This window comes from Microcaecilia unicolor, chromosome 5 (genome assembly GCF_901765095.1).
Source record: "Microcaecilia unicolor chromosome 5, aMicUni1.1, whole genome shotgun sequence".
Taxonomy (NCBI): domain Eukaryota; kingdom Metazoa; phylum Chordata; class Amphibia; order Gymnophiona; family Siphonopidae; genus Microcaecilia; species Microcaecilia unicolor.
In genome coordinates, this window is record NC_044035.1 from 363,800,467 (window position 1) to 363,826,039 (window position 25,573).

At 44.4% G+C, this 25,573-nt stretch overlaps 1 protein-coding gene across 1 annotated transcript in view; it reads left to right on the forward strand.

Moving 5' to 3' along the window:
• Positions 1 to 1,422: 1,422 nt before the first annotated feature.
• Positions 1,423 to 25,573, forward strand: part of ADAT1 (adenosine deaminase tRNA specific 1) — a 109,608-nt gene continuing 85,457 nt past the window's right edge. Inside the window, exons 1-3 of the mRNA XM_030205077.1 lie at positions 1,423 to 1,495; positions 13,028 to 13,211; positions 15,708 to 15,776. Of these exons, the coding sequence (XP_030060937.1) occupies positions 13,040 to 13,211; positions 15,708 to 15,776 (241 nt within the window). The 5' untranslated portion in view covers positions 1,423 to 1,495; positions 13,028 to 13,039. The remainder of the gene's footprint in view (positions 1,496 to 13,027; positions 13,212 to 15,707; positions 15,777 to 25,573) is intronic.

The window sequence follows — 25,573 nt, forward strand, 5'->3', positions numbered from 1 at the left end:
GTGGCCACGCAGGCTTCTGCTTCTGTGAGTCTGATGTCCTGCACGTACGTGCAGAAACAGAAGCCTGCGCCGCCTTCTACATGGAATGTTGCTAGTGGAAAAGCAACATTCCATGTAGAATCTCCAATAATATCTATTTTATTTTTGTTACATTTGTACCCTGCGCTTTCCCACTCATGGCAGGCTCAATGCGGCTTACATGGGGCAATGGAGGGTTAAGTGACTTGCCCAGAGTCACAAGGAGCTGCCTGTGCCTGACGTGGGAATCAAACTCAGTTCCCCAGGACCAAAGTCCACCACCCTAACCACTAGGCCACTCCTCCTCCAGTTCCATCAACCATTGCTTATTTTCAGACTCCATTCCAGCAGTGGGTCTTGTGCTGTATTCTCTCTTTTCCAAGCGGAGGGGATATGGTGAGTCTCTAATTCTACAAGCAAAACCACCACAAGGGTGGAGGTACACAAATTCCTACGAAAAGTAGAATCTGAGGAAAGGGGGAGTAGGAGGAGTAGGCTCTTGAACAACACTAGTAGGCGACGTAGATTAGGAACAATCTCTTTATTTAAATATACACTCGACTCAACACAGCCGTGTTTCGGCGCTACAGACGCCTTCTTCAGGAGTCTATGAAATAAAACCAAACAATGGTAATATAACAAACATGCAGAACAAAAGTAAAATACATGGAATTTATGTTTATCACACATTTAACGTTCTACACTTATTTTACTTTTGTTCTGCATGTTTGTTATATTACCATTGTTTGGTTTTATTTCATAGACTCCTGAAGAAGGCGTCTGTACGGTCTGTAGCGCCGAAACACGGCTGTGTTGAGTCGAGTGTGATTGTTCCTAATCTAGGTCGCCTACTAGTGTTGTTCAAGAGCCTACTCCTCCTACTCCCCCTTTCCTCAGAGTCTCTAATTCTGACCAAGACCCTCTTCAAGTTCCTCTTTTGTTGCTCTTCACACACTGAAGTCTCTCCCAGAGTCACAGTTCCACTTCCATTTTACCTACAGAAAAAGCCATATGGGAAGTTTTCAAATAACTAAAAAAAGCCTTCAAATAAAAAAAAGTAAAACACATAGGCAGTTCTAAGCGTTTGCTATTACTTCTATGTAGAAATATCGTTATCATTGTAAGTAAAAATAAAGGCATAAACCACAGCACTGAAATCCACACAATACATCATTGTAAATAAAAAAAAAAGTAAGGGCTGGAGCACAAACAAATACATTTTGAATGTTGTAACTAAGCCTCCCCAGAAACTTCCATCCCATTCCCAGCGGTTTAATAAAATAGAAACCACCGCAGTAGTGGCACGTGTATTGATCTGACAAATATGGCGTTAAGCTCTGCCCACTGGCTTCAGCCAAGATAATGGGACAGACGGGCTCATGCCGTCTCCTCTGACGCAACTTCCTGTTTCCGGCAAGACAGAGCCTCAGAGAGAGGGAAGAAGCGGAAGTGCGGAACCTGTGATTGTTGTGGGAAGGTGAGTTATGAGTTTACCGGGGTGGGGGAAGAAGAGGTGTTGCTGGATCGTGGGGGGGGGAAAGAGAGAGGAAGTGTTGCTGGATCGTGGGGGGGGGGGGGGGGGGGAAGAGAGAGGAAGTGTTGCTGGATCGTGGGGGGGGGGGGGGAAAGAGAGAGGAAGTGTTGCTGGATCGTGGGGGGGGGGGAAAGAGAGAGGAAGTGTTGCTGGATCGTGGGGGGGGGGGGAAAGAGAGAGGAAGTGTTGCTGGATCGGGGGGGGGGGGGTGGGGGAAGAAGAGGTGTTGCTGGATCGTGGGGGGGGGGGGAGAGAGAGGAAGTGTTGCTGGATCGTGGGGGGGGGGGGAAAGAGAGAGGAAGTGTTGCTGGATCGTGGGGGGGGGGGAAAGAGAGAGGAAGTGTTGCTGGATCGGGGGGGGGGGGGGGGGGGGGGGAAGAGAGAGGAAGTGTTGCTGGATCGTGGGGGGGGGGAAAGAGAGAGGAAGTGTTGCTGGATCGTGGGGGGGGGAAAGAGAGAGGAAGTGTTGCTGGATCGTGGGGGGGGGGAAAGAGAGAGGAAGTGTTGCTGGATCGGGGGGGGGGGGGTGGGGGAAGAAGAGGTGTTGCTGGATCGTGGGGGGGGGGGAGAGAGAGGAAGTGTTGCTGGATCGTGGGGGGGGGAAGAGAGAGGAAGTGTTGCTGGATCGTGGGGGGGGGGGGAAAGAGAGAGGAAGTGTTGCTGGATCGTGGGGGGGGGGGAGAGAGAGGAAGTGTTGCTGGATCGTGGGGGGGGGGAAGAGAGAGGAAGTGTTGCTGGATGGGGGGGGGGGGGGCTGGAGGGGACACCGGTCCTTGAGGGGAGTTGGCGGGTGACTTGGTTGTGTGTTCGGAGGTATCCGCGGCAGAGGCGACATTGCAGATGAAATGCAGGCGTGGAGGAATCTATTTCCCCCGTTAGTGTCTCATAATTTTTGTGCTGTTGGATTTAGGAGTCTGTTTTATAAAGGCACCTGTGCATCACATTACTTTTATTACCACAGCATTTTGTGTGTGTGTTTGAAGCCCACCTGGGATTTTACATAAAGCAGGCTATAAATGTTTTAAAATATTTATATAACGTATGTTTTGCTCATCAAACTCTATAAACAACTTGCATAAAGGATCTCAATGATCTGTTGCAGAATAAGTATAGTCTAAAAAAGAAATTATCCTTATTTAGTTGTGTCCATGGATAAATCCTTCTTATCTGTTCCCTTCTCCACTACTGCCAACTCCAGACTTCGCGCCTTCTGTCTCGCTGCACCCTACGCCTGGAATAAACTTCCTGAGCCCCTACGTCTTGCCCCATCCTTGGCCATCTTTAAATCTAGACTGAAAGCCCACCTCTTTAACATTGCTTTTGACTCATAACCACTCGCCTCCACCTACCCTCCTCTTCTCCTTCCTGTACACATTAATTGATTTGATTATTTTTTGTCTATTAGATTGTAAACTCTTTGAGCAGGGACTGTCTTCTATGTTTGTGCAGCGCTGCGTACGCCTTGTAGCGCTATAGAAATGCTAAATAGTAGTAGTAGTGTGTCATTTAATTAGAATATCACTGCATGTAGTGATATTCGTGGCTATTTTAAATCATCGTTCGATTTGTAATTTACACAGATATTAAAAAAATAAACAAGTACTTACATTCATTACTTTACTGTCCCCATCCCTGTTCCCACACACTCTGACCCCATGTGGTACATAACTGTTTACAGCTTGTGCACAACACCAGAGATCTAGAAAGATGCATTTACTCCTGTACTGTGCAAAAGAACAAGATGGCACATGCCAGGGATGGTGTTAGGGATTGTGACTAGGGCAACTGCCCTTGGCCTCTGACCAGAGAGAGCCCCAAGCCTGCTGGAAGCTGATGAAAGCCCAGCCTGATAGTGGGCTTTGGGTGGGGGGGGGTCCTCTCTCAGATTTCTGCCCTGGATCCCAGCCATGTCTGAAATCAGCTCTGGCAGGATGTACATTTCAAATCTGAGGTACACTAATCACAAGATAGAAAATAAAATTATTTTTTTCTACCTTTTATTTTCTGGTCATCTCTGGTTGTAGATGTAGATAAAGGTGAGCCGGTTGATATTGTGTATCTGGATTTTCAGAAGGCATTTGACAAAGTACCTCATGAAAGACTCCAGAGTTTAATTACACGTTGAGTGAAGAAAAGGTTTCTCCGATTCGTTTTAAATTTACTACATTGTAGCTTCATCGCATGCCCCCTAGTCCTAGTATTTTTTGGAAAGCATAAACAGACGCTTCACAACAAGGCCTACAATAGCCACATTGTCACCTCACCAACCCACTCAGTTATGAACGCGCAACTATATAACTACCCTAATCTCCTTCTTCCTTCTTCTTTCTTCCCTTCCCAATCATTACACATTACTAACTGTATCTACATAGTAACAAAGTAGATGACGGCAGAAAAAGACCTGCACTGTCCATCCAGTCTGCCCAACAAGATAACTCATATTTGCTGCTTTTTGTGTATACCCTACTTTGATTTGTACCTGTCCTCTTCAGGGCACAGACCGTACAAGTCTGCCCAGCACTATCCCTGCCTCCCAACCACCGGCTCTGGCACAGACCGTATAAGTCTGCCCAGCACTATCCTCACCTCCCAACCACCAGCCCTGCCTCCCAACCACCGGCTCTGGCACAGACCGTACAAGTCTGTCCAGCACTATCCCCGCCTCCCAACCACCAGTCTCGCTGCCCACCACCGGCTCTGGCACAGACCGTATAAGTCTGCCCAGCACTATCCCCGCCTCCCAACCACCAGCCCCGCCTCCCGATCTTGACTAAGCTCCTGAGGATCCATTTCTTCAGCACAGGATTCCTTTATGCTTATCCCACGCATGTTTGAATTCCGTTACCGTTTTCATTTCCACCTCCTCCTGCGGGAGGGCATTCCAAGAATCCACTACTCTCTCCGTGAAAAAATACTTCCTGACATTTTTCTTGAGTCTGCCCCCCTTCAATCTCATTTCATGTCCTCCCGTTCTACCACCTTCCCATCTCCGGAAAAGGTTCGTTTGCAGATTAATACCTTTCAAATATTTGAACGTCTGTATCATATCGCCCCTGTTTCTTCTTTCCTCCAGAGTATACATGTTTAGTTCAGCAAGCCTCTCCTCATACGTCTTGTAACGCAAATCCCATACCATTCTCGTAGCTTTTCTTTGCACTGCTTCAATTCTTTTTACATCCTTAACAAGATACGGCCTCCAAAACTGAACACAATACTCCAGGTAGAGTATTTCATCCTGAAATGAAAATGTTAACCTATGTAAGCCACATTGAGCCTGCAAATAGGTGGGGGAATGTGGGATACAAATGCAATAAATAATAATAATAATACCCGTTCAACTCCACTCATTATTTTATAGACCTCTATCATATCTCCCCTCAGCCACCTTTTCTCCAAGCTGAAGAGCCCTAGCCGCTTTAGCCTTTCCTCATAGGGAAGTCATCCCATCCCCTTTATCATTTTTGTCGCCCTTCTCTGCACCATTTCTAATTCTACTATATCTTTTTTGAGATGCGATGACCAGAATTGAACACAGTAGTCGAGGTGCGGTCGCACCATGGACCGATATAAAGGCATTATAACATCCTCATTTTTGTTTTCCATTATAATACAGCAGTGCTCCGTTGTGTCTCAGGGTCTGCTTGATGCCGTTCAGTGAATGAGAGTCCATGTGAATGTGGAATGTGGGAGGGGTGTGTGTGTGTGAATGTATGCTTCTCTGGCTTTGTCTCTCTCTGGGGTTTTAAATACTGAATTCTTTTCCCACACACCGGCCTAATAATTTGGTTTGCTTTGATCCTATGAGGCATATTTTCAAAGCACTTTGGGAGGCTAAGTTCCATATGTTTCTATGGAACTTTGGGAGGCTAAGTGCTTTGAAAATAAGCCTCTATGTCTCCTGATTCACCAAGAAAGTGTGAATTCCTGTGAACTAGCATAGTGGTATATTTTTATTGTTTTCCTGTGCAGATTCTGGTCTGTTTTATTTGTTGAAAGCTTTATTCAAAAATAGGATACTGCCACTATTGTTTGAAACAAATGTTATTTCACCAGCTGAAGTGGCCAAAAACATTCAATAGTTGCTATTTGTATTATATAAATGGAGGGGAAAAAGCCTCTATTCCCGCTTCAGAACATCTGTTATACTACTACTACTACTTATCATTTCTATGCGGGGATGGAATCTTCATTGGCTAAAAAACCTCCAATTGTAACTTTAATAAACAAATAATCACATCTAACGAACACTTATCTTTAGTGCCGCCAATGTAGTTGCAATTTGGTTGCACTCTTGTACGCCCAATGGGGTCCCGTTTCGCCGTCGCAGGCTTTATCAAGGGAACAACCTCATGCTACGTTGTGAATCTGTAGATAAATTAGCCCCTGCACCAATGCCATACTCATGCACTTAGTTACGGTTTGCACTCATTTATCTGACCTACTTGCTATGCTGTGCGATATTATTTAACAAACCAGCATTGCCTAGAAAATGGTGTCTTAAAACTAACACCCTATGATGTCACTGCTGTGTGATTGGTTGGCATATCGTCAGGAAATCTAGAGACAAGATCTTAAAGGGCCCATTCTACAAAAAAGTGGCCCATTGGATCGTAGTGTTCAAACCTTTAGGCTCTAAAGATTTGAGTCTGAAGATCCACCATTGTTCTGCTTGAAGGAGATGTTTAGCTCTGTTCCCACCTCTAATGTCAAATGTAACCTGATTAATTGCAACACAACGGAATTCTGTGAAATCATGCTTTGCAGTGTTGCAATGGGCTACCAAGGGGGAACCTAATTGTTTCCTCTTCAGGCAGGATTTATGTTCCAATAGTCTTGTGTGGAGCTGTCTCATGGTTTAGCCTATATAAATCTTAATACAGGGACATTGTAATAGGTAAACAACATGGTCAGATTTACAATTAGTATAAGAATTTATGTGGTATTTCTTCAAATCGACCGGGTTGATGAATTCCCTATCAAATCGACCGGGTTGATGAATTCCCTACATTCCAACATCATGTTGCAACTGCTGCAGCCATTGCATTTAAAATGGCCCCTTGTCACTGTTGAGTGAAGAACAATTTTCATTCGATTCATTTTAAATTTACTATTTTGTAGCTTCATCGCATGCCCCCTAGTCCTAGTATTTTTGGAAAGTGTAAACAGATGCTGCACGTCTACCTGTTCAACTCCACTCATCATTTTATAGACCTCTATCATCTCTCCCCTCAGTCGTCTTTTCTCCAAGCTGAAGAGCCCTAGCCACTTTAGCCTCTCCTCATAGGGAAGTCGACCCATCCCCTTTATCCCCTTCTAAGGATCTCCAAACCTTAGAAGAATGGTCGAGGGTCTGGCAGTTAAATTTAATACCAAGAAGTGTAGAGTGATGCACTTGGGGTGCAGAAACCCAAAAAAGAGATACCAAATAGGAGGAGAGAGATTAGTAAGTTAGACTCAGGAGAGAGACCTTGGGGTGTTGGTGTCTGAGGATCTAAAGGGGAAGAAACAATGCGACAAGGTGACGGCTAGGCTGCATAGTAAGGGGCATAACCAGCAGAAGAAAGGAGGTGTTGATGCCCCTCAACAAGTTGTTGGTGAGGCCCCACTTGGAGTATTGTGTTCAGTTTTGGAGGCCGTATCTTGCTAAAGATGTAAAAAGACTGGAAGCGATGCAAAGAAAAGCTACAAAAATGGTATGAGATTTGCGTTGCAAACCGTACGAGGAGAGACTTGCTGACCTGAACATGTATACCTTAGAGGAAAGGAGAAACAGGGGTGACATGATACAGACGTTCAAATATTTGAAAGGTATCCGCAAATGAACCTTTTTTGGAGGCGGGAAGGCGGTAAAACTAGAGGATATGAATTGAGGTTGAAGGGGGGCAGACAGGATTAATGCCAGGAAGTATTTTTTCACGGAGAGGGTGGTGGATGTGTGGAATGCCCTCCCGTGGGAGGTGGTGGAGATGAAAACGGTAACGGAATTCAAACATGCATGGGATAAACACAAAGGAATCCTGTTTAGAAGAAATGGAAATGCAAAGTGATGCACTTAGGGAGTAGAAATCCACGGAGACGTATGTGTTAGGCGGTGAGAGTCTGATAGGTACGGACGGGGAGAGGGATCTTGGGGTGATAGCATCTGAGGATTTGAATTCGACAAAACAGTGTGACAAGGCGGTGGCCGTAGCTAGAAAGTTGCTAGGCTGTATAGAGAGAGGTGTGACCAGCAGAAGAAAGGGAGTGTTGATGCCCCTGTATAAGTCGTTGGTGAGGCCCCACCTAGAGTATTGTGTTCAGTTTTGGAGGCCGTATCTTGTGAAGGATGTTAAAAAAATGGAAGCGGTGCAAAGAAAAGCTACGAGAATGGTATGGGATTTGCGTTACAAGATGTATGAGGAGAGACTTGTTGACCTGAACGTGTATACCCTGGAGGAAAGGAGAAACAGGGGTGATATGATACAGACGTTCAAATATTTCAAAGCTATGAATCCGCAAACTAACCTTTTCCGGAGATGGGAAGGCGGTAGAACAAGAGGACATGAAATGAGATTGAAGGGGGGCATACTCAAGAAAAATGTCAGGAAGTATTTTTTCACGGAGAGAGTGGTGGATGTTTGGAATGCCCTCCCGCGGGAGGTGGTGGAGAGGAAAACGGTAACGGAATTCAAACATGTGTGGGATAAACATAAAGTAATCCTGCTCAGAGGGAAGGGATCCCCAGAGGCTTAGCTGGTGGTGGGAGGTGGGGATAGTGCTGGGAAGACTTGTACGGTCTGTGCCAGAGCCGGTGGTGGGAGGCGGGGCTGGTGGTTGGGAGACGGGGATAGTGCTGAGCCGACTTGTACGGTCTGTGCCCTGGAAAGGACAGGTACAAATCAAGGTAAGGTATACACAAAAAATGGCACATGTGAGTTTGTCTTGTTGGGCAGACTGGGTGGACCGTGCAGGTCTTTTTCTGCCGTCATCTACTATGTTACTATGTATAACATCAGCAAAATCTGTCCCTTCATCTCTGAGCACTGTACCAGAACCCTTATCCACACTCTTATCACCTCTTGTCTTGATTATTGTAACCAGCTTCTCACCGGCCTCCTTTTTAGCCATCTCTCTCTTCTTCAATCAGTCCAAAACTCTGCTGCGCGACTCATTTTCCGCCAAAGTCGCTATGCTCACATTAGCCCTCTCCTTAAGTCACTTCACTGGCTCCCTATCCATTTCCACATTCAATTCAAACTTCTCTTGTTAACCTATAAGTGCATTCACTCCGCCACTCCCCAGTACCTCTCCACTCTTGTCTCTCCCTATGCCCCCCCGCCTCGAGTACTCCGTTCTGTAGATAAATCTCTCTTATCTGTCCCCTTCTCCTCTACTGCTAATTCCAGACTTTGTTCCTTTTATCTTGCTGCACCTCACACCTGGAATGGACTTCCCGAGCATGTACGTCTAGCCCCGTCTTTGGCCGTTTTCAAGTCCAAACTTAAAGCCCACCTCTTTACCACTGCTTTTGACTCCTAACCACTACTCACTTGCCCTGTCCTTTTATCCTCACCTCTTTATTCCCTTACCCTTAATTGTTCTGTCTGTTACCTGTCTTATCTAGATTGTAAGCTCTTTGAGCAGGGACTGTTTGTGTATGGTGTACAGCGCTGTGTATGCCTTGTAGCGCTATAGAAAGGATAAGTAGCAGTAGTACACTTGGGGGTTCCAGAGGGGTCTGTGGGGCTGGAGTGTAAATTTTAAGGGGCTTTGACATTAGCTTCAGAACTTAGTACAACAGTGCTGGGCAGACTTCTACAGTCTGTGCCCTGAGAAAGGCAAGGACAAATCAAACTCGGGTATACAAATAAAGTATCATGCAAATGAGTTTATCTTGTTGGGCAGACCGGATGGACCGTACAGGTCTTTATCTGCCATCATTTACTATCTTGTTGGGCAGACTGGACGGACCGTACAGGTCTTTATCTGCCGTCATTTACTATGTTACTATGTATCATAAGTACATAAGTAATGCCACACTGGGAAAAGACCAAGGGTCCATCAAGCCCAGCATCCTGTCTACGACAGCGGCTAATCCAGGCCAAGGGCACCTGGCAAGCTTCCCAAACGTACAAACATTCTATACATGTTATTCCTGGAATTGTGGATTTTTCCCAAGTCCATTTAGTAGTGGTTTATGGACTTGTCTTTTAGGAAACCGTCTAACCCCTTTTAAACTCTGCCAAGCTAACCACCTTCACCACGTTCTCCGGCAACGAATTCCAGAGTTTAATTATGCGTTGGGTGAAGAAACATTTTCTCCGATTTGTTTTAAATTTACTACACTGTAGTTTCATCGCATGCCCCCTAGTCCTAGTATTTTTGGAAAGCGTGAACAGACGCTTCACATTCACCTGTTCCACTCCACTCATTATTTTATATACCTCTATCATGTCTCCCCTCAGCCATCTCTTCTCCAAGCTTTCTTAGCTGCAGCAGCACACTGAGCGGAAGGTTTCAACGTATCATCAGCGATGACACCTAGATGTCTTTCTTGGTCAGTGACTCCTAACGTGGAACCTTGCATGACATAGCTATAATTCGGGTTCCTCTTTCTCACATGCATCACTTTGCACTTGCTCACATTAAATGTCATCTGCAATTTAGATGCCCAGTCTCGTAAGGTCCTCTTGTAATTTTTCACAATCCTCCCGCGATTTAACGACTTGAATAACTTTGTGTTGTTAGCAAATTTAATTACTTCACTAGTTACTCCCATCTCTAGGTCATTTATAAATATGTTAAAAAGCAACAGTCCCAGCACAGACCCCTCTGGAACCCCCAAGTGTACAGGGCTGCGTACGTCTAATAGCGCTTTAGAAATAAGTAGTAGTAACAACCCTTCTCCATTGAGAATACTGACCATTTAACCTTACTCTTTCTTTTCTATCTTTTAACCAGTTTTTAATCCACTATAGGACAGTACATTCTATCCCATGACTCTCCAATTTCCTCTGGAGTCTTTCATAAGGTACTTTGTCAAACACCTTTTGAAAATCCAGATACACAATATCAACTGGCTCACCTTTATCCACATGTTTGTTCACTCCTTCAAAGAAATGTAATAGATTGGTGAGGCAAGATTTCCCTTCACTAAATCCATGTTGGGGTTGCCTCATTAATCCATGCTTTTGAAAATGCTCTGTAATTTTGTTCTTTATAATAGTCTCTACCATTTTGCCCGGCACCAACGTCAGACTCACCTGTCTATAATTTCCTGGATCTCCTCTGGAACCTTTTTTAAAAATCAGCGTTATATTGGCCACCCTCCAATCTTCCGGTACCACGCTTGATTGTAAGAATAAATTACATATTATTAACAATAGCTCCGCAAGTTCATTTTTCAGTTCTATCAGTACTCTGGGATGAATACCATCCTGTCCAGGAGATTTGCTACTCTTCAATTTGTAGAACTGCCCCATTACATCCTCCAAGTTTATAGAGAATTCATTCAGTTTCTCCGACTCGTCAGTTTCGAATACCATTTCTGGCACCAGTATCTCTCCCAAATCTTCCTCGGTGAAGACCGAAGCAAAGAATTCATTTAATCTCTCTGCTATGGCTTTGTCTTCCCTGATCACCCCTTTTACTCCTCGGTCATCTAGCGGTCCAACCGATTCTTTTGCCGTCTTACTGGTACAAAATAAGTACCTGAATATATGTAAACACTTTGAATGTAGTTGCAAAAACCTCAGAAAGACGGTATATCAAATCCCATTTCCCCCTTCTTACTTTTAATATACCTATAAAAATGTTTACTATGTGTTTTTGCCTCCAACGCAATCTTTTTTCGAAGTCCCTCTTAGCCTTCCTTATCAGTGCTTTGCATTTGACTTTTTTTTTTTTTTTTTGTTACATTTGTACCCTGCGCTTTCCCACTCATGGCAGGCTCAATGCGGCTTACATGGGGCAATGGAGGGTTAAGTGACTTGCCCAGAGTCACAAGGAGCTGCCTGTGCCGGGAATCAAACTCAGTTCCTCAGGACCAGAGTCCACCACTCTAACCACTAGGCCACTCCTCCACTCCACTTGACATTCCTTATGCTGTTTCTTATTTTCAGTCGGTTCTTTCTTCCATTTTCTAAAGGATTTTCTTTTAGCTCTAATAGCTTCCTTCACTCACTTTTTAACCACGCTGGCTGTCGTTTGGTCTTCCGTCCTCCTTTTTTAATACGCGGAATATATTTGGCCTGGGCTTCCAGGATGGTGTTTTTGAACAGTGTCCACGCCTGATGTAAATTTTTGGCCCTCGCAGCCGCTTCTCGTAAGTGTCGTTTTCACCGTTCTTCTCATTTTATCATAGTCTCCTTTTTTAAAGTTAAATGCTAACATATCTGATTTCCTGTGTATACTTACTTCAAAGCTAATATCAAATCCGATCATATTATGATCACTGTTATCAAGTGGCCCCAGCACCATTACCTCCCGCACCAGATCATGCGGGAGACTGGGCGGCTAAATGGCAGATGACGTTTAATGTGAGCAAGTGCAAGGTGATGCATGTGGGAAAAAAGAACCCGAATTATAGCTACGTCATGCAAGGTTCCACGTTAGGAGTTACTGACCAAGAAAGGGATCTGGGTGTCGTCGTCGATAATACACTGAAACCTTCTGCTCAGTGTGCTGCTGCGGCTCGGAAAGCGATTAGAATGTTGGGTATTATTAGGAAAGGTATGGAAAACAGGTGTGAGGATGTTATAATGCCGTTATATCACTCCATGGTGTGACCGCACCTTGAGTATTGTGTCCAATTACGGTCGCTGCATCTCAAGAAAGATATAGTAGAATTGCAAAAGGTGCCGCGAAGGGCGACTAAAATGATAGTGGGGATGGGACGACTTCCCTATGAAGAAAGACTAAGGTGGTTAGGGCTTTTCAGCTTGGAGAAGAGAAGGCTGAGGGGAGACATGATAGAGGTATATAAAATAATGAGTGGAGTGGAACAGGTGGATGTGAAGCGTCTGTTCACGCTTTCCAAAAATACTAGGACTAGGGGGCATGCGATGAAACTACAGTGTAGTAAATTTAAAACAAATTGGAGAAAATTTTTCTTCACCCAACGCGTAATTAAACTCTGGAATTCATTGCCGGAGAACGTGGTGAAGGCGGTTAGCTTAGCAGAGTTTAAAAAGGGGTTAGACGGTTTCCTAAAGAACAAGTCCATAAACCACTACTAAATGGACTTGGGAAAAATCCACAATTCCGGGAATAACATGTATAGAATGTTTGTACATTGGGAAGCTTGCCAGATGCCCTTGGCCTGGATTGGCCGCTGTCGTGGACAGGATGCTGGGCTTGATGGACCCTTGGTCTTTTCCCAGTGTGGCATTACTTATGTACTTAATTTAAGCGTATATTATACCACCTGACAATTCAAATACGTCAACATTTCAGCAGGACATGCGGTTGACTAGTTGTGAATATTGTTTCTTAAAGGTGGCTGTAAGAATGTGGTCTGCAGATGAGATTGCTGAACTGTCATATAAACACTACTCTACCAAGTTGCCCAAGCAAGGTATGCCTGATCCCAACCGAGAGTGGACATTGATGGCAGCGGTTGTACAAGTTGAGTCGTCAGACCTTAAGACGGAAAGTGGCCCTAGCCAGGAACCTCCACAGAGTGAGTGCCTTTATTCTGGCGATTGCTTTTCTTTTTAGCGTGCATTACTTTAATCCTTTTTACATTTATTTTTATTTTGATTACACCGCTTTGCTGATATCCTCAAAGAATGGTTAATCAAATTTATTAAACAATATCAAGTGATCGTAAGTGGATAGAAATTGTTTTTAATATTTCAAGTAGGGAATGACACGAGGACAAAGTTTGTCCCCATCCCTGTGCTGTCCCCATAGGCTCCGTCCCTTCCCCATGGGCTTAATTCTCATCTGCAGAAGCCTCAAACACTTATGATTTTATATTTAAATCTTTTTATTAAAGTATAAAAAGGTACCATATTCTGTGCAACTGTTGTTTATAAATCACAAAACAATAATAACCACGAGCAACTATAATAATCCCCCCCCCCCTCTACCCTTCCAACCCCAACAATAGCTGACGTTTACTACCCCAAGGAACCCTAATCCACCCTGTTAAAATGTCCAGAGTACAAAATACAACTCGTTCTATGTGCCCTAGTGGGGGAGAAATATGCCCTACAAAGAACTGTTATGATTTTTTAATCTGTGGATGAATAAGTCATCAACAATCTCAGGATTCAGTCTAGCTCGTCTGTCTTCCACAGTCCTTCCCACAATAGAAAATGGCTTCTCAGAAAATGTGCTGGTAGCAGGAATGCACAGCATCCCCCGTGCAAATTTTGCCAGTTTGTTTGCTTTCAAAGTAGAGAATGACACAGGGACAAAGTTTGTCCTCGCCTTGTCCTTGCAGGCTCTATCTCTTCCCTGTCTCTGTGGTTACCGCAAGTCCCCATCCCTGTGTCATTCTCCTAATTTGAAATAAATAACTTCCAGTCCAGTTGCTAAAAAACTTCCCTTTCACACTCAGTTTTGGCTGCTGCAGACAAACAGTAGCCCAGTTATGTTAACTGTTGCCTTGCCAAGCGAGATTGACTGAAAGCTTATAGTATTCTGTCCCCTGATGAAAGGAGCACTCAGTGAGGACAAGGCCATAGAGGAGAAGATATAAGAGATGCTATCCATAGCTATAGGAACTGTAGAATCACAGGGGAAGAAAAACTGGGTATCGTCAGCTGGAGTGGAGGAGTAGCCTAGTGGTTAGCGACATTGGCAGAAAATAAGTCGTGCAGCAGAATTTTGAGCACATTGAAGGGGAGAGAGATGGCTTAGTGGAAGACCTGTGAGAAGCAAGTTGCAGTAGTCTAAGCAAGAGTGATGAGTTTGGATAAGGGTTCTGGTAGTGTGCTCAGAAAGGAAAGGGCGAATTTTGGTGGTGATATAGAGAAAGAAACAACAGGTTGTAGCAGTCTGCTGAATATGTGCAGAGAAGGAGAGAGAGGAATCGAAGATAACCCCAAGGTTACGAGCTGATGAGACAGGGAGGATGTGAGTGTTATCCACAGAGATAGAGAATGGGGGAAGAGGAGAGGTTGGTTTAGGGAGAAAGGTAAGAAGCTCAGTCTTGGTCATGCTAAGTTTCAGATGGTGATGAGACATCCAGGCAGCAATGTCAGACACGAGTGGAGTTGAATGGGTCGATGTGATGCGTCTGTTCACACTTTCCAAAAATACTAGGACTAGGGGGCATGCGATGAAGCTACAATGTAGTAAATTTAAAACGAATCAGAAAAAATTTTTCCTCAACATATAATTAAACTCTGGAATTCGTTGCCAGAGAATGTAGTAAAGGCGGTTAGCTTAGCGGAGTTTTAAAAAAGTTTGGACGGCTTCCTAAAGGAAAAGTCCATAGACCGTTATTAAATGGACTTGGGGAAAATCCACTATTTCTGGGATAAGCAGTATAAAATGTTTTGTATATTTTGGGGATTTTGCTGGGTATTTGCCTGGATTGGCCACTGTTAGAAACAGGATGCTGGGCTCGATGGACCTTTGGTCTTTCCTAGTATGGCAATACTTATGTACTTGGGTCTGGATTCCTGCTGAGATTTCTGGTGTGGAGAGGTAGATCTGGGAGTCAGCGTAAAGGTGATACTGAAAACCATGGGATGAGATCAGAGCACCAAGGGAAGAAGTATAGATGGAAAAAAGAAGAGTTCCCAAGACAGATCCCTGAGGTACACTAACTGATAATGGGATAGAAGTGGAGGAGGAGCTGCCAGAGTATACACTGAAAGTACGATTAATAAGATTAATATGCCTAACATTTAGGTGCTCATGTCAACCATGGAGCTGGTGTAAGAGTGGCAGGTACCTGCAAGTAGTGAACAGTCCTGCATACGTCCAGCCCACACTTTGCCCGTGTTCTGCCCCTATGTGTGCAAATTATGTGGTTATTTGCGCTGACACACCTGGAGTGTCTGGGATATAGAATTACCCCATCTTTGGCTATGTGGTAAATGCAGAAGGAAACTTAGAAGACAAATTATGTTAAGTTACCATTTACAATTCTTAAAGTACCAGCAAGATTTTAGGAAAGGGTGAATTTTTTTTGATAATTTCTCAATTTCTTTTTCTTAAGTAATCAAAGAAGTTGTTGCTATGGGAACTGGCACAAAATGTATCGGTCAATCAAAAATGAGCAGAATTGGTAAGTAAAATTGGTGTATTTAACCTTTTCTACGTAAAATCTGCACCACTCCTCCCACCCCCTGATAGTGTTAAGCTCTTTAGACCAGGGGTTTTCAACCCAGCCAGTTGAGGTTTTCAGGATATCAGGCACAGCAAAACAGGAATAACCTCTACAGAAGAAGGTTGGCCAAAAGATCATCCACCACAGGAAATGTTGCTTAAAGATACTTTATTCACAGCATCAGTTTATGAACCTGACACAGTCCGTGTTTCAGTGGGACAAACTGCCTGCATCAGGGGTCACAATCAAGCACTGTAAAAACAAAGCCAGATGTATAAAATGCTTTTGCACAAATGCTTGTGAGACTCAGGAAAGCAAAGCAAATAGTGCAGACTTGTATATCGTAAAGGCCGTGAAAAGGTGCAAACCGTACATATTTCTAGTTTTTATTTTATTATAACTATTTTGCTTTTCTTGAGCTGGGAGCAGACTTAAGAGTTGCAAGAGAGTTATAAATGTGCTTTTTCTGAAAAATACCTTTCTACGGCTGTGGTCTGACATTTCTTTTTTTCCACTTTAAATTTTTATTATAATAATTTTGTAACAGTCAACTTTAAGAAAGAACACTTCCGGCTCATTCGTGCCCACACCGGGGCTAATAATTTCTAGACTAATACAACACACTCAAGCTTATCAGCTAGTTGAACTCCTCTGCATTATTTGTTATATAATTAGTCCCTTAAACAACTTCCACACCCCAAATAGACTGTTCACCAATAGTATGCGCCACCCCCCCCCCCCCCCAACCCTCCAACCTCTTCCGGCCCCTTCATAACTTGAGAATGCCCCTTGGTTCTTTGAGGCACTCTCTCTCACCCCTCCCCCACTTAACCCTCCCCTTCCAAGCCCATCAACATCCTCTAATTCTCCATCATCCTAAATGCGTGGTAATCGCTGTTGGAATAACGCCCACCAACCCTTATGTCGCAGAACACCCTCCCTGCGATAAGCCGTAAGGCGCTCCATATGTATTAACTGACCCAATTTGCATTTCCAATCATCCAATGTCGGAAGGTCTACCTTCTTCCAATGCTGTGCTATAAGGCACTTGGCTGCTGCCAACCCCCATCACAGCCATTTGCTGTCCTCCCAAGAATCCCGCTCGTTATACAAACCCAAGAGGCATACCACAGGACTACACACCAATGATGCTTCAATGAATATTACTAACGCTTTCTTCCTTAGCGTCCCTCCGGACCGGACCAGGATTGGACTGATGGGTTGTGCTCGCCTACCAGCAGGTGGAGACTGAGAAAAACTCTGACTCTAGAGAGCCAATAGGAGCCCTGGCCATGTGACCTTAGCCCCAGTATTTTCTCAGTCTCCCAGCAGGTAGGAAGCGAGCCCATTAGTCTCTCTCTTTCTCTTTTAGAGGTTTACAATAAGAACAACATTGCTACCTCTTCTTCTGTGCCTAGGAATTCTCTGTTAGACGCTGGTCAGGTAGGGACTTCTTTTCCTTTCTTTCTTTTACAGCCTCTGGGGGTGTCAAACTTGGATGTCTCCGGGTCCCTCCCCCCTTCCTCCCCATCTCCCATACGTAGCTGGGAAGGACTACCCTTTGTTTAGAAAGGTGTATGTCTTTGGGAGAGGCAGCCACTATAGAAAGTTAAATCTTATAAGCATTTTAAGGAGCAAGCTACATCCCCCGGCTTCTAACGAGCAGACAGCTATGTGTTGTTCTATTACTCTTCAGCGGAGTTTTCCCCATTACTTTAACGAGCAGGCAGCTCTGGTTGCTGTTTTAGGTGTCTATTTTATCTAGCTGGTTAAAAAAAAAAAAAAAAGAGGCAGCAGTAATTTGGAGGAGTTTAGGTGTAAAAAAAAAAAAAAAAAAATTAAAGACAACTTGTCCCCACTGACTGAATGAGCAGACAGCTCCGTTTGATTGCATGGGAATGCTGTGAGTCAGCTGTGTAAAAAAAAAAAAAAAAAAGAGTAAGCAGCAGCATTTTGTTTTCAGCCCTCTTTGAGTTGAGCTGTATTTTATTTAGCACTGCCGTTTGTGTTCTTCCCTAAGCGGTTTGTTCGGCGGAGCAGGGCTTAAAAAAAAAAAAAAAAAAAAAAAAGAGAGATTTTGGCGCGAATCGGGTACGCGCGTGCACGCGCACGCGCATTACCGTCATGTCCGAGAAGCTGAGACGCGCTGTATGCCAGCGTCGGGGATCTCCTCTTCCGGCTCCTGTAAATATTGTGCGCCGCTGGGGGGTGCGTCGGGACTTTCTTTTTCGCCGTCTTCGGGCCGTTTGGGGCTGATCTTTCTCAGGAGTCGCCTATGTTCTTTAGGGGGGTCATTTCTTTGCTTTTTATGTTTTTAATGTTGAGTAGCTGGTTGCTGTAGCCTAATAGTCAGCACTACAGTCTCTGAAGCTGCTACTACTACTATTTATCATTTCTAAAGCGCTACTAGAAAAACGCAGCGCTGTACACTTGAATATGAAGAGACAGTCCCTGCTCCTCAGATCTTACAATCTCATTAGGTCAGACAGAACAAACAAGAGATAAGGAGATTTTAAAGTGAGCAGGTTTAAAATAAGGGTCCTGAACAGAGTGAATAAGGGTTAGGAGTTAAAAGCAGCATCAAAAGGTGGGCTACAGAACTGGGTGCAGGTCCCAGTTTTAGTAATTTATTTCTCTTTCTGGGACTCCTGTATGTCTGTGTCCCACTATATATGCATTACTTGGCCAGCCTGTTTGATGTTTGTTTCTTTATAATCTCAGGTGGCGTTTGTCTGTGGGCTAGGAGCCAACTTTTCAAAATTATTGGGGGTGCTAAGTCCAATGAAAATGACCCCTCCCTGGACATATACATGAGTTTTTCTCAATATCGGGGGTGCTCAAGCACCCACAGAGTCGGCTCCAATGTGACTGTGGGAAGGTAGTTCACAGTTGTGTTTTTTTTGTTATAGCATTTTTCGAAAGGTTGCTTTCCATACCAGGATATTTCCTATATGTTAGCTATACGTTTGTTCTTCCACAGGCATGGGGGCAGTAAGGATGTTATCATAGGTACATGCCACTCTCACCTGTTTAACTTTGTGTCATGAAATCATAGTTGCAGGCTACTCTTACATGACAGTCATCTTCTTATTTCCTCTGTCCAGGAGTTCTTGCGGTTTTATTTTTAGATGGTTATGCTTTTCATTTCGCCTCCTTTCTCTATCGCTCTCACGGCAAGGCATGTGAAGTAGGGGTCTCCCTACATAGACTCTTGGATCTTAGACCATTTTCTCTCTTGATTCTTCCGAATGCAATTTTAATTTCTAGTTCCTAAGAATGGATCTCCCTTCCTCCTATTTGGAATCTCACTGCCGTCATGCGCACTCTCAATGTCTCAAATCTTTATCACAAGAACCTAGTTCCTAAGAAGGAATTTTCCTTCCTCCTATTTCAATTCTAAATGCTGTCAAGAGCGCTCTCAAAGTCTCAAGTCTTTTTCATGAAAGCCTTCGATCCATAGTGAAGCTTCGTGCAGCACATTTTTTGATACAAACTTTTCTGCATATTTCTCTTAGGAGAGTTTCTGAGAAGGATAGAGCCCGGTGTGAAGGAAGCTAAGCAGGGTCCGCCCAGGCTGGGTCCTGGAAGTGTGACCAGCTCACAATGCGCAATAATGTCCCTTCACGACACTGTTTTCCAGTCTCTAAAAGTTCATCATAGTTATGCTACCCCTCAGAAAAGGGGAGATTCTTCTTCACTCATGGCGAGTCAGCTAGCTATTAAAAAAAACAAACAAAAAAAAAAAAACCTCTTGTCGACAAGTCAGCAAGTCGCAGACCGAGAAGTGCAATTTTTATGGTTCTCAGGATGCCTAGTACTGGTGGTCAAGAGTCATCTAAATATTTCGCAGTCTCCACAATATTTTGGGGTTACATGCGACATAGTTGCAAGGTTTTTTTCCCCTGGGCAATTGCCTTTTGCAGTCTCATGAGCTGCACTCCCGTGCTCTTTATCTTTTTGAGTGTTCTGAAGCATTTGCAGCTTCCCTTTTGTTTTTTTCCCCGAGACTGCTGCTCTTTTCGGCATTAGTTGAGTAGGACATTCCTCCTGGCATTTGGTTTTACTTCCAGGACTACCATGTGGTCTCTTTACTTTGCAACTTAATTTTTTCCTTCTTGGCTCTTGGCATTCGGTTTGCTTTCAGGATTACCATGTGGTCTCTTTACATTGCAACTAGGGGACTGTCAGTCGCTCTCGGAGCAAGGAGGTATCCCTGAGGGCTAGCGTTTTATTCTGAGCACTCTGTCTTTGGTCAGCATTGTTGCCATGTTATGTTAGTCCGGAATGCTCTTTCTGTACTCTCATAGGACTGTTATCATCTTAGGTTTCTTCAAAGACTCAATCCTGCTCTCTGGCAGGACTGTTTCTAGCTTATGTTCTTTCAGAATGGTCTTCGGTCTCCTGGTAGGTCTGTTGCCTTCTTAGGCTACATATTGAGGCCCCTGGTAGGTCTCTGGTCTTCTTGTGTATTGAAGGTACATCCTTTCCTCGGACAGTTCTACTATCTGGTCATTCTGTTTCTTTACAGGGCTTGCATGTGCCCCCCTTTACACGATTGACATGTATGTCATTTTATTTTTGCATGTTTTCACTTTTCTCTGTAAGCTGCCTAAGGGGTAATCTAGCGAACAGTGCAGTGAGATGTCATCGGGGAGGCCCAGCTTTGGTTCTCACTCTGACTCTAATCGTCCTGCCTCCTAGGTGGGTTCACATCCGCACTGACGTTTGGTTTATTTCATGGCTGATGTCTGTTTTATTCAAGGGGAGTCATTTGTATGGATCTACCATCTGACCAGCCCTGTAGCATGCCATCCCCTTCTGGCATGGTGGCCTTCTCTTCAGGTCGGGCATTTCGCTTAGATATTTGGATCTCAGGGGCGTAACCCTTATGTTTTTTGTTTGTTTGTTTTTTTTTTTTCCTTGCAGATATACCAGGCTGCCTTTTAGGTTGTCATCTTGACTTTTTATGGAGCCGAGGGGGTTTTCTGTTTTCTCTAGAGGACCTTCTCTCTTCCCCAGTCCGGCCTCTTTGTTTCTCTCTTGCTCAGGCTGGTGCATGCTCTCAGTCTGGGACAGGCATTCAGCCTTGCTAAGCAGGATGGCATCTTTTGTAGTTGCAGTATTCTCTTCTCAGCTTTTAGCCTCTGTGCCTTAGTGACATTGTCAGAGGGACAGGGTGTTATTCTTCTTCGCACGATAATTCAAAATCATCTTGTTTCCTTTAAGGTTTTTTTCTCCTTTCAGACACTGTTGTTAGTAGGCATGGCTTCAGCTAGCAGGGTCAGGACTGCAAGTTTCTCTCATACAGGTTTTCTTTTTTTCCAATCAGCTAGTACGTCTAGGTAAGAGGTACTTCTTCACCTGGGTATTTCTTTTTCACTCTACCTTAGTTTTCCATTTTTCATCTTTTCCAATCACTTTTTTCTTACTGGTCTGGACTCTTCTACTGGCGTTCAAGATCACAGGAAATTATATGCTTTATATATGCTTTACATATTAAAACAGATCTTATATATTTAGAGAGCTGTTACAAGCTATTTGGTCCTTCCTTTTGGTACTTCTAGTCAAGGTAAGGTTGCCGTTGTTTCGGCCTCACTATATCTCGACGTATTAAGGAATTCATACCTTCTATTTGTCTACTCACTGGGGGACCATTTCCTGAGAGTGTTATAACATATGCTCCATCTTGAGAAGCGGGGTTCTTTCCTTCGCACAGCGAGTTTTGGTGCACTAGGTGCACATTTTGTACGGTGCCATTTTGAGCTTATCTTCATTCTCTTTTGATTGATATACACTCTACATGTTCATTGTCGCCAGGAGGTGATCTATGCAACTCGGAGATGCTTAGGGGTTTGAAAGGGTCCCTCCCTTAAGGTTACTGCTTTGGTACTTCCCATCAGTCCAATCCTGGTCCGGTCCGGAGGGACGCTAAGGAAGGAGAAATTAGATCTTACCTGCTAATTTGCTTTCCTTTAGTCCCTCCGGACCGGACCAGGCCCCTCCCATATTTTGTCACTTTTTCAAGGGGGTATTAAAAAAAAAAAAAAAAAAAAAAAAAAAAAAGACGCTTGTACATATATAGGACTTTAAGTGGACCATGCCACGTCTCTGGTCGGAGTTGCTGGTGGGTTCAGTTGCTGGAATATATGTGTATGTATGTATTTATATATCTATCTATATATGTATGTATATATCTATATATGTATAGAACTTTGAGGTCCTTAGCACTTCTGTGCTGAGAGTTGCTGGTGAGTTCTAATTCAAGTGAGCCATACCACTTCTCTGGTAGGAGTTGCTGGTGAGCTTTCCTACAAAAGGGACATACCACTTCTCTGGTGAGAGTTGCTGGGGTACCCAATTGCTGGTATATATATATGTGAACCTTTAAATAAGCCATGCTAGTATATATATGTGAAACTTTAAGTAAGCCATACCACTTCTCTGGTGAGAGTTGCTGGTGAGCTATAAGACAAGTGAGCCTTACCACTTCTCTGGTGAGAGTTGCTGGTGAGCTATAAGACAAGTGAGCCATACCACTTCTCTGGTGAGAGTTGCTGGTGAGCTATAATACAAGGGAGCCATACCACTTCTCTGGTGAGAGTTGCTGGTGAGCTGTAGGACAAATCGGGCCATACCACTTCTCTGGTAAGAGTTGTTGGTGAGCTCTGATACTTGGCATTGCCGAGTGCTTTGTGGCTGCTAGGATTCCATACGGCACAGATGGTCTTTCTTTCTTTCTTTCCTGCTTTGTTATTCAAATACTGAGGCTAAGGTCACATGGCCAGGGCTCCTATTGGCTCTCTAGAGTCAGAGTTTTTCTCAGTCTCCACCTGCTGGTAGGCGAGCACAACCCATCAGTCCAATCCTGGTCCGGTCCGGAGGGACTAAAGGAAAGCAAATTAGCAGGTAAGATCTAATTTCTCCATAATGGCCTACCAGAAGGGAACCACTCTTGGGCAGGTCCACCATATATGTAGAAAAGAACCCAGCTGGGATTTACACCTCCAGCATATGTCTGATGTAGCAGGGTACATCCGCTTCAATCTCTCAGGTGTGTAATACCATCTGGATAAGACTTTGTATGCATTTTCCTGCACCAAAACACATACCGAAGCTTTCTGAACCTCACCGCAAATAACTTCCCACTCCTGATCAGAAAAACGGCAATTTAAATCTTCCTCCCAGGCCCCCTGAAAACCAGAAATGTATGTATGACTAATATTGGTCGGGGCACCCTCCTCAACAAAAGCCACAGGTTTTCCAGACTTTCCAGCACTTGAGGGTTCTCCCCCCTCCAACCCAGTGTCCCCACAAAGTGTTGAATCTGTAAATAGGAAAAAATATCTCCCCCGGGCAGGCCATACATGGAGCACAGCGTATCAAAACTCTTCATCCTACCCCCCTGCAGCACAGCTCGGAAATTCAATATACCCATTTGTTCCCACCGCACAAATATGGCATTTTCTCTCCCAGCCCCAAATTTTGGCTCCCATCGCAAAGACGCAAGTGTAGACACCCTATCAGTCTGGCCCCATTTCCTCCGCACTTCTCCCCACAGTTCCACCAGATGATTCACAAACGGATTTTGTATCCCAGCCAAAATCATTCCCACTCCTTCAGTAGTCCACAAGTAGGAACTCGTTGGCCTATGAGGGCTATACGACTGCTCCACCTGACTAGCTGGCTTTGTTTTCCCCCTCTCCCAGTCTATAATCATCCGCAGTTGGGCAGCAAAATAATACCACTCAATATTGGGCACCGCTCTACACCCCTCTCAGGAGCCCCCCACAATAGACATCCTGCCAAACGGGGATGTCTGCCCTCCCAAATTAACTGTGACAGAAAACCCCTCGGAACCGCCACTGGCAGTGACTGAAACAGAAATAACAATCTAGGCAGCAAATTCATCATCACCACTGCCATATGCCCCCACCACAAAAGCCACAATCCCTTCCATCGGGATAACTCCACCCGAATTTGGTCCATGATCCTCTCATAATTTAAACTGTAAACCCTTCTCAGATCCCTGGGAATCTGAATCCCCAAATATCGAATGTGATTCTTGGCCCATTTGAAACCAAACAGTGCTCTCAATCTACTCTCTTCCATGTGGGTTAGAGAAATCCCCAATAGCTCACTTTTATCCATATTAACCTTTAAACCAGCATATCTTTCAAATTCCCCAAGGATCTCCAACACCATAGGTAGCATCTGCTCCAGATCCACCACATAAAGTAGCACATCATCCGCAAACAGCGCAATACGATGTTCCATCTCCCCACCCCCAACCCCAAACAATTCAAAAAAGTCCTCACGAACCAGGTAAACCACAGACTCCAAAATGGGCTTTTCCCCACGGATAAAGGAAACATCCTACTCACCCCGCTGCCAAAAGATGCCAAGAAAAACACAATGGGCCTAACCAATTATCACCCAGTTGCATCCATTCCGCTCATAACCAAACTGATGGAGGGCATAGTGACGAAACAACTAACCGAATACCTAACTAAACACTCAATTCTACATGAGTCCCAATCAGGATTTTAATCAAATCATAGCACCAAAACTGTACTAGTGTCTGCAATGAATTCATTCAAAAAAACAATTGCAACTGGTAAGAACATACAGTGGTGGAAATAAGTATTTGATCCCTTGCTGATTTTGTAAGTGTGCCCACTGACAAAGACATGAGCAGCCCATAATTGAAGGGTAGGTTATTGGTAACAGTGAGAGATAGCACATCACAAATTAAATCCGGAAAATCACATTGTGGAAAGTATATGAATTTATTTGCATTCTGCAGAGGGAAATAAGTATTTGATCCCCCACCAACCAGTAAGAGATCTGGCCCCTACAGACCAGGTAGATGCTCCAAATCAACTCGTTACCTGCATGACAGACAGCTGTCGGCAATGGTCACCTGTATGAAAGACACCTGTCCACAGACTCAGTGAATCAGTCAGACTCTAACCTCTACAAAATGGCCAAGAGCAAGGAGCTGTCTAAGGATGTCAGGGACAAGATCATACACCTGCACAAGGCTGGAATGGGCTACAAAACCATCAGTAAGACGCTGGGCGAGAAGGAGACAACTGTTGGTGCCATAGTAAGAAAATGGAAGAAGTACAAAATGACTGTCAATCGACAAAGATCTGGGGCTCCACGCAAAATCTCACCTCGTGGGGTATCCTTGATCATGAGGAAGGTTAGAAATCAGCCTACAACTACAAGGGGGGAACTTGTCAATGATCAAGGCAGCTGGGACCACTGTCACCACGAAAACCATTGGTAACACATTACGACATAACGGATTGCAATCCTGCAGTGCCCACAAGGTCCCCCTGCTCCGGAAGGCACATGTGACGGCCCGTCTGAAGTTTGCCAGTGAACACCTGGATGATGCCGAGAGTGATTGGGAGAAGGTGCTGTGGTCAGATGAGACAAAAATTGAGCTCTTTGGCATGAACTCAACTCGCCGTGTTTGGAGGAAGAGAAATGCTGCCTATGACCCAAAGAACACCGTCCCCACTGTCAAGCATGGAGGTGGAAATGTTATGTTTTGGGGGTGTTTCTCTGCTAAGGGCACAGGACTACTTCACCGCATCAATGGGAGAATGGATGGGGCCATGTACCGTACAATTCTGAGTGACAACCTCCTTCCCTCCGCCAGGGCCTTAAAAATGGGTCGTGGCTGGGTCTTCCAGCACGACAATGACCCAAAACATACAGCCAAGGCAACAAAGTAGTGGCTCAGG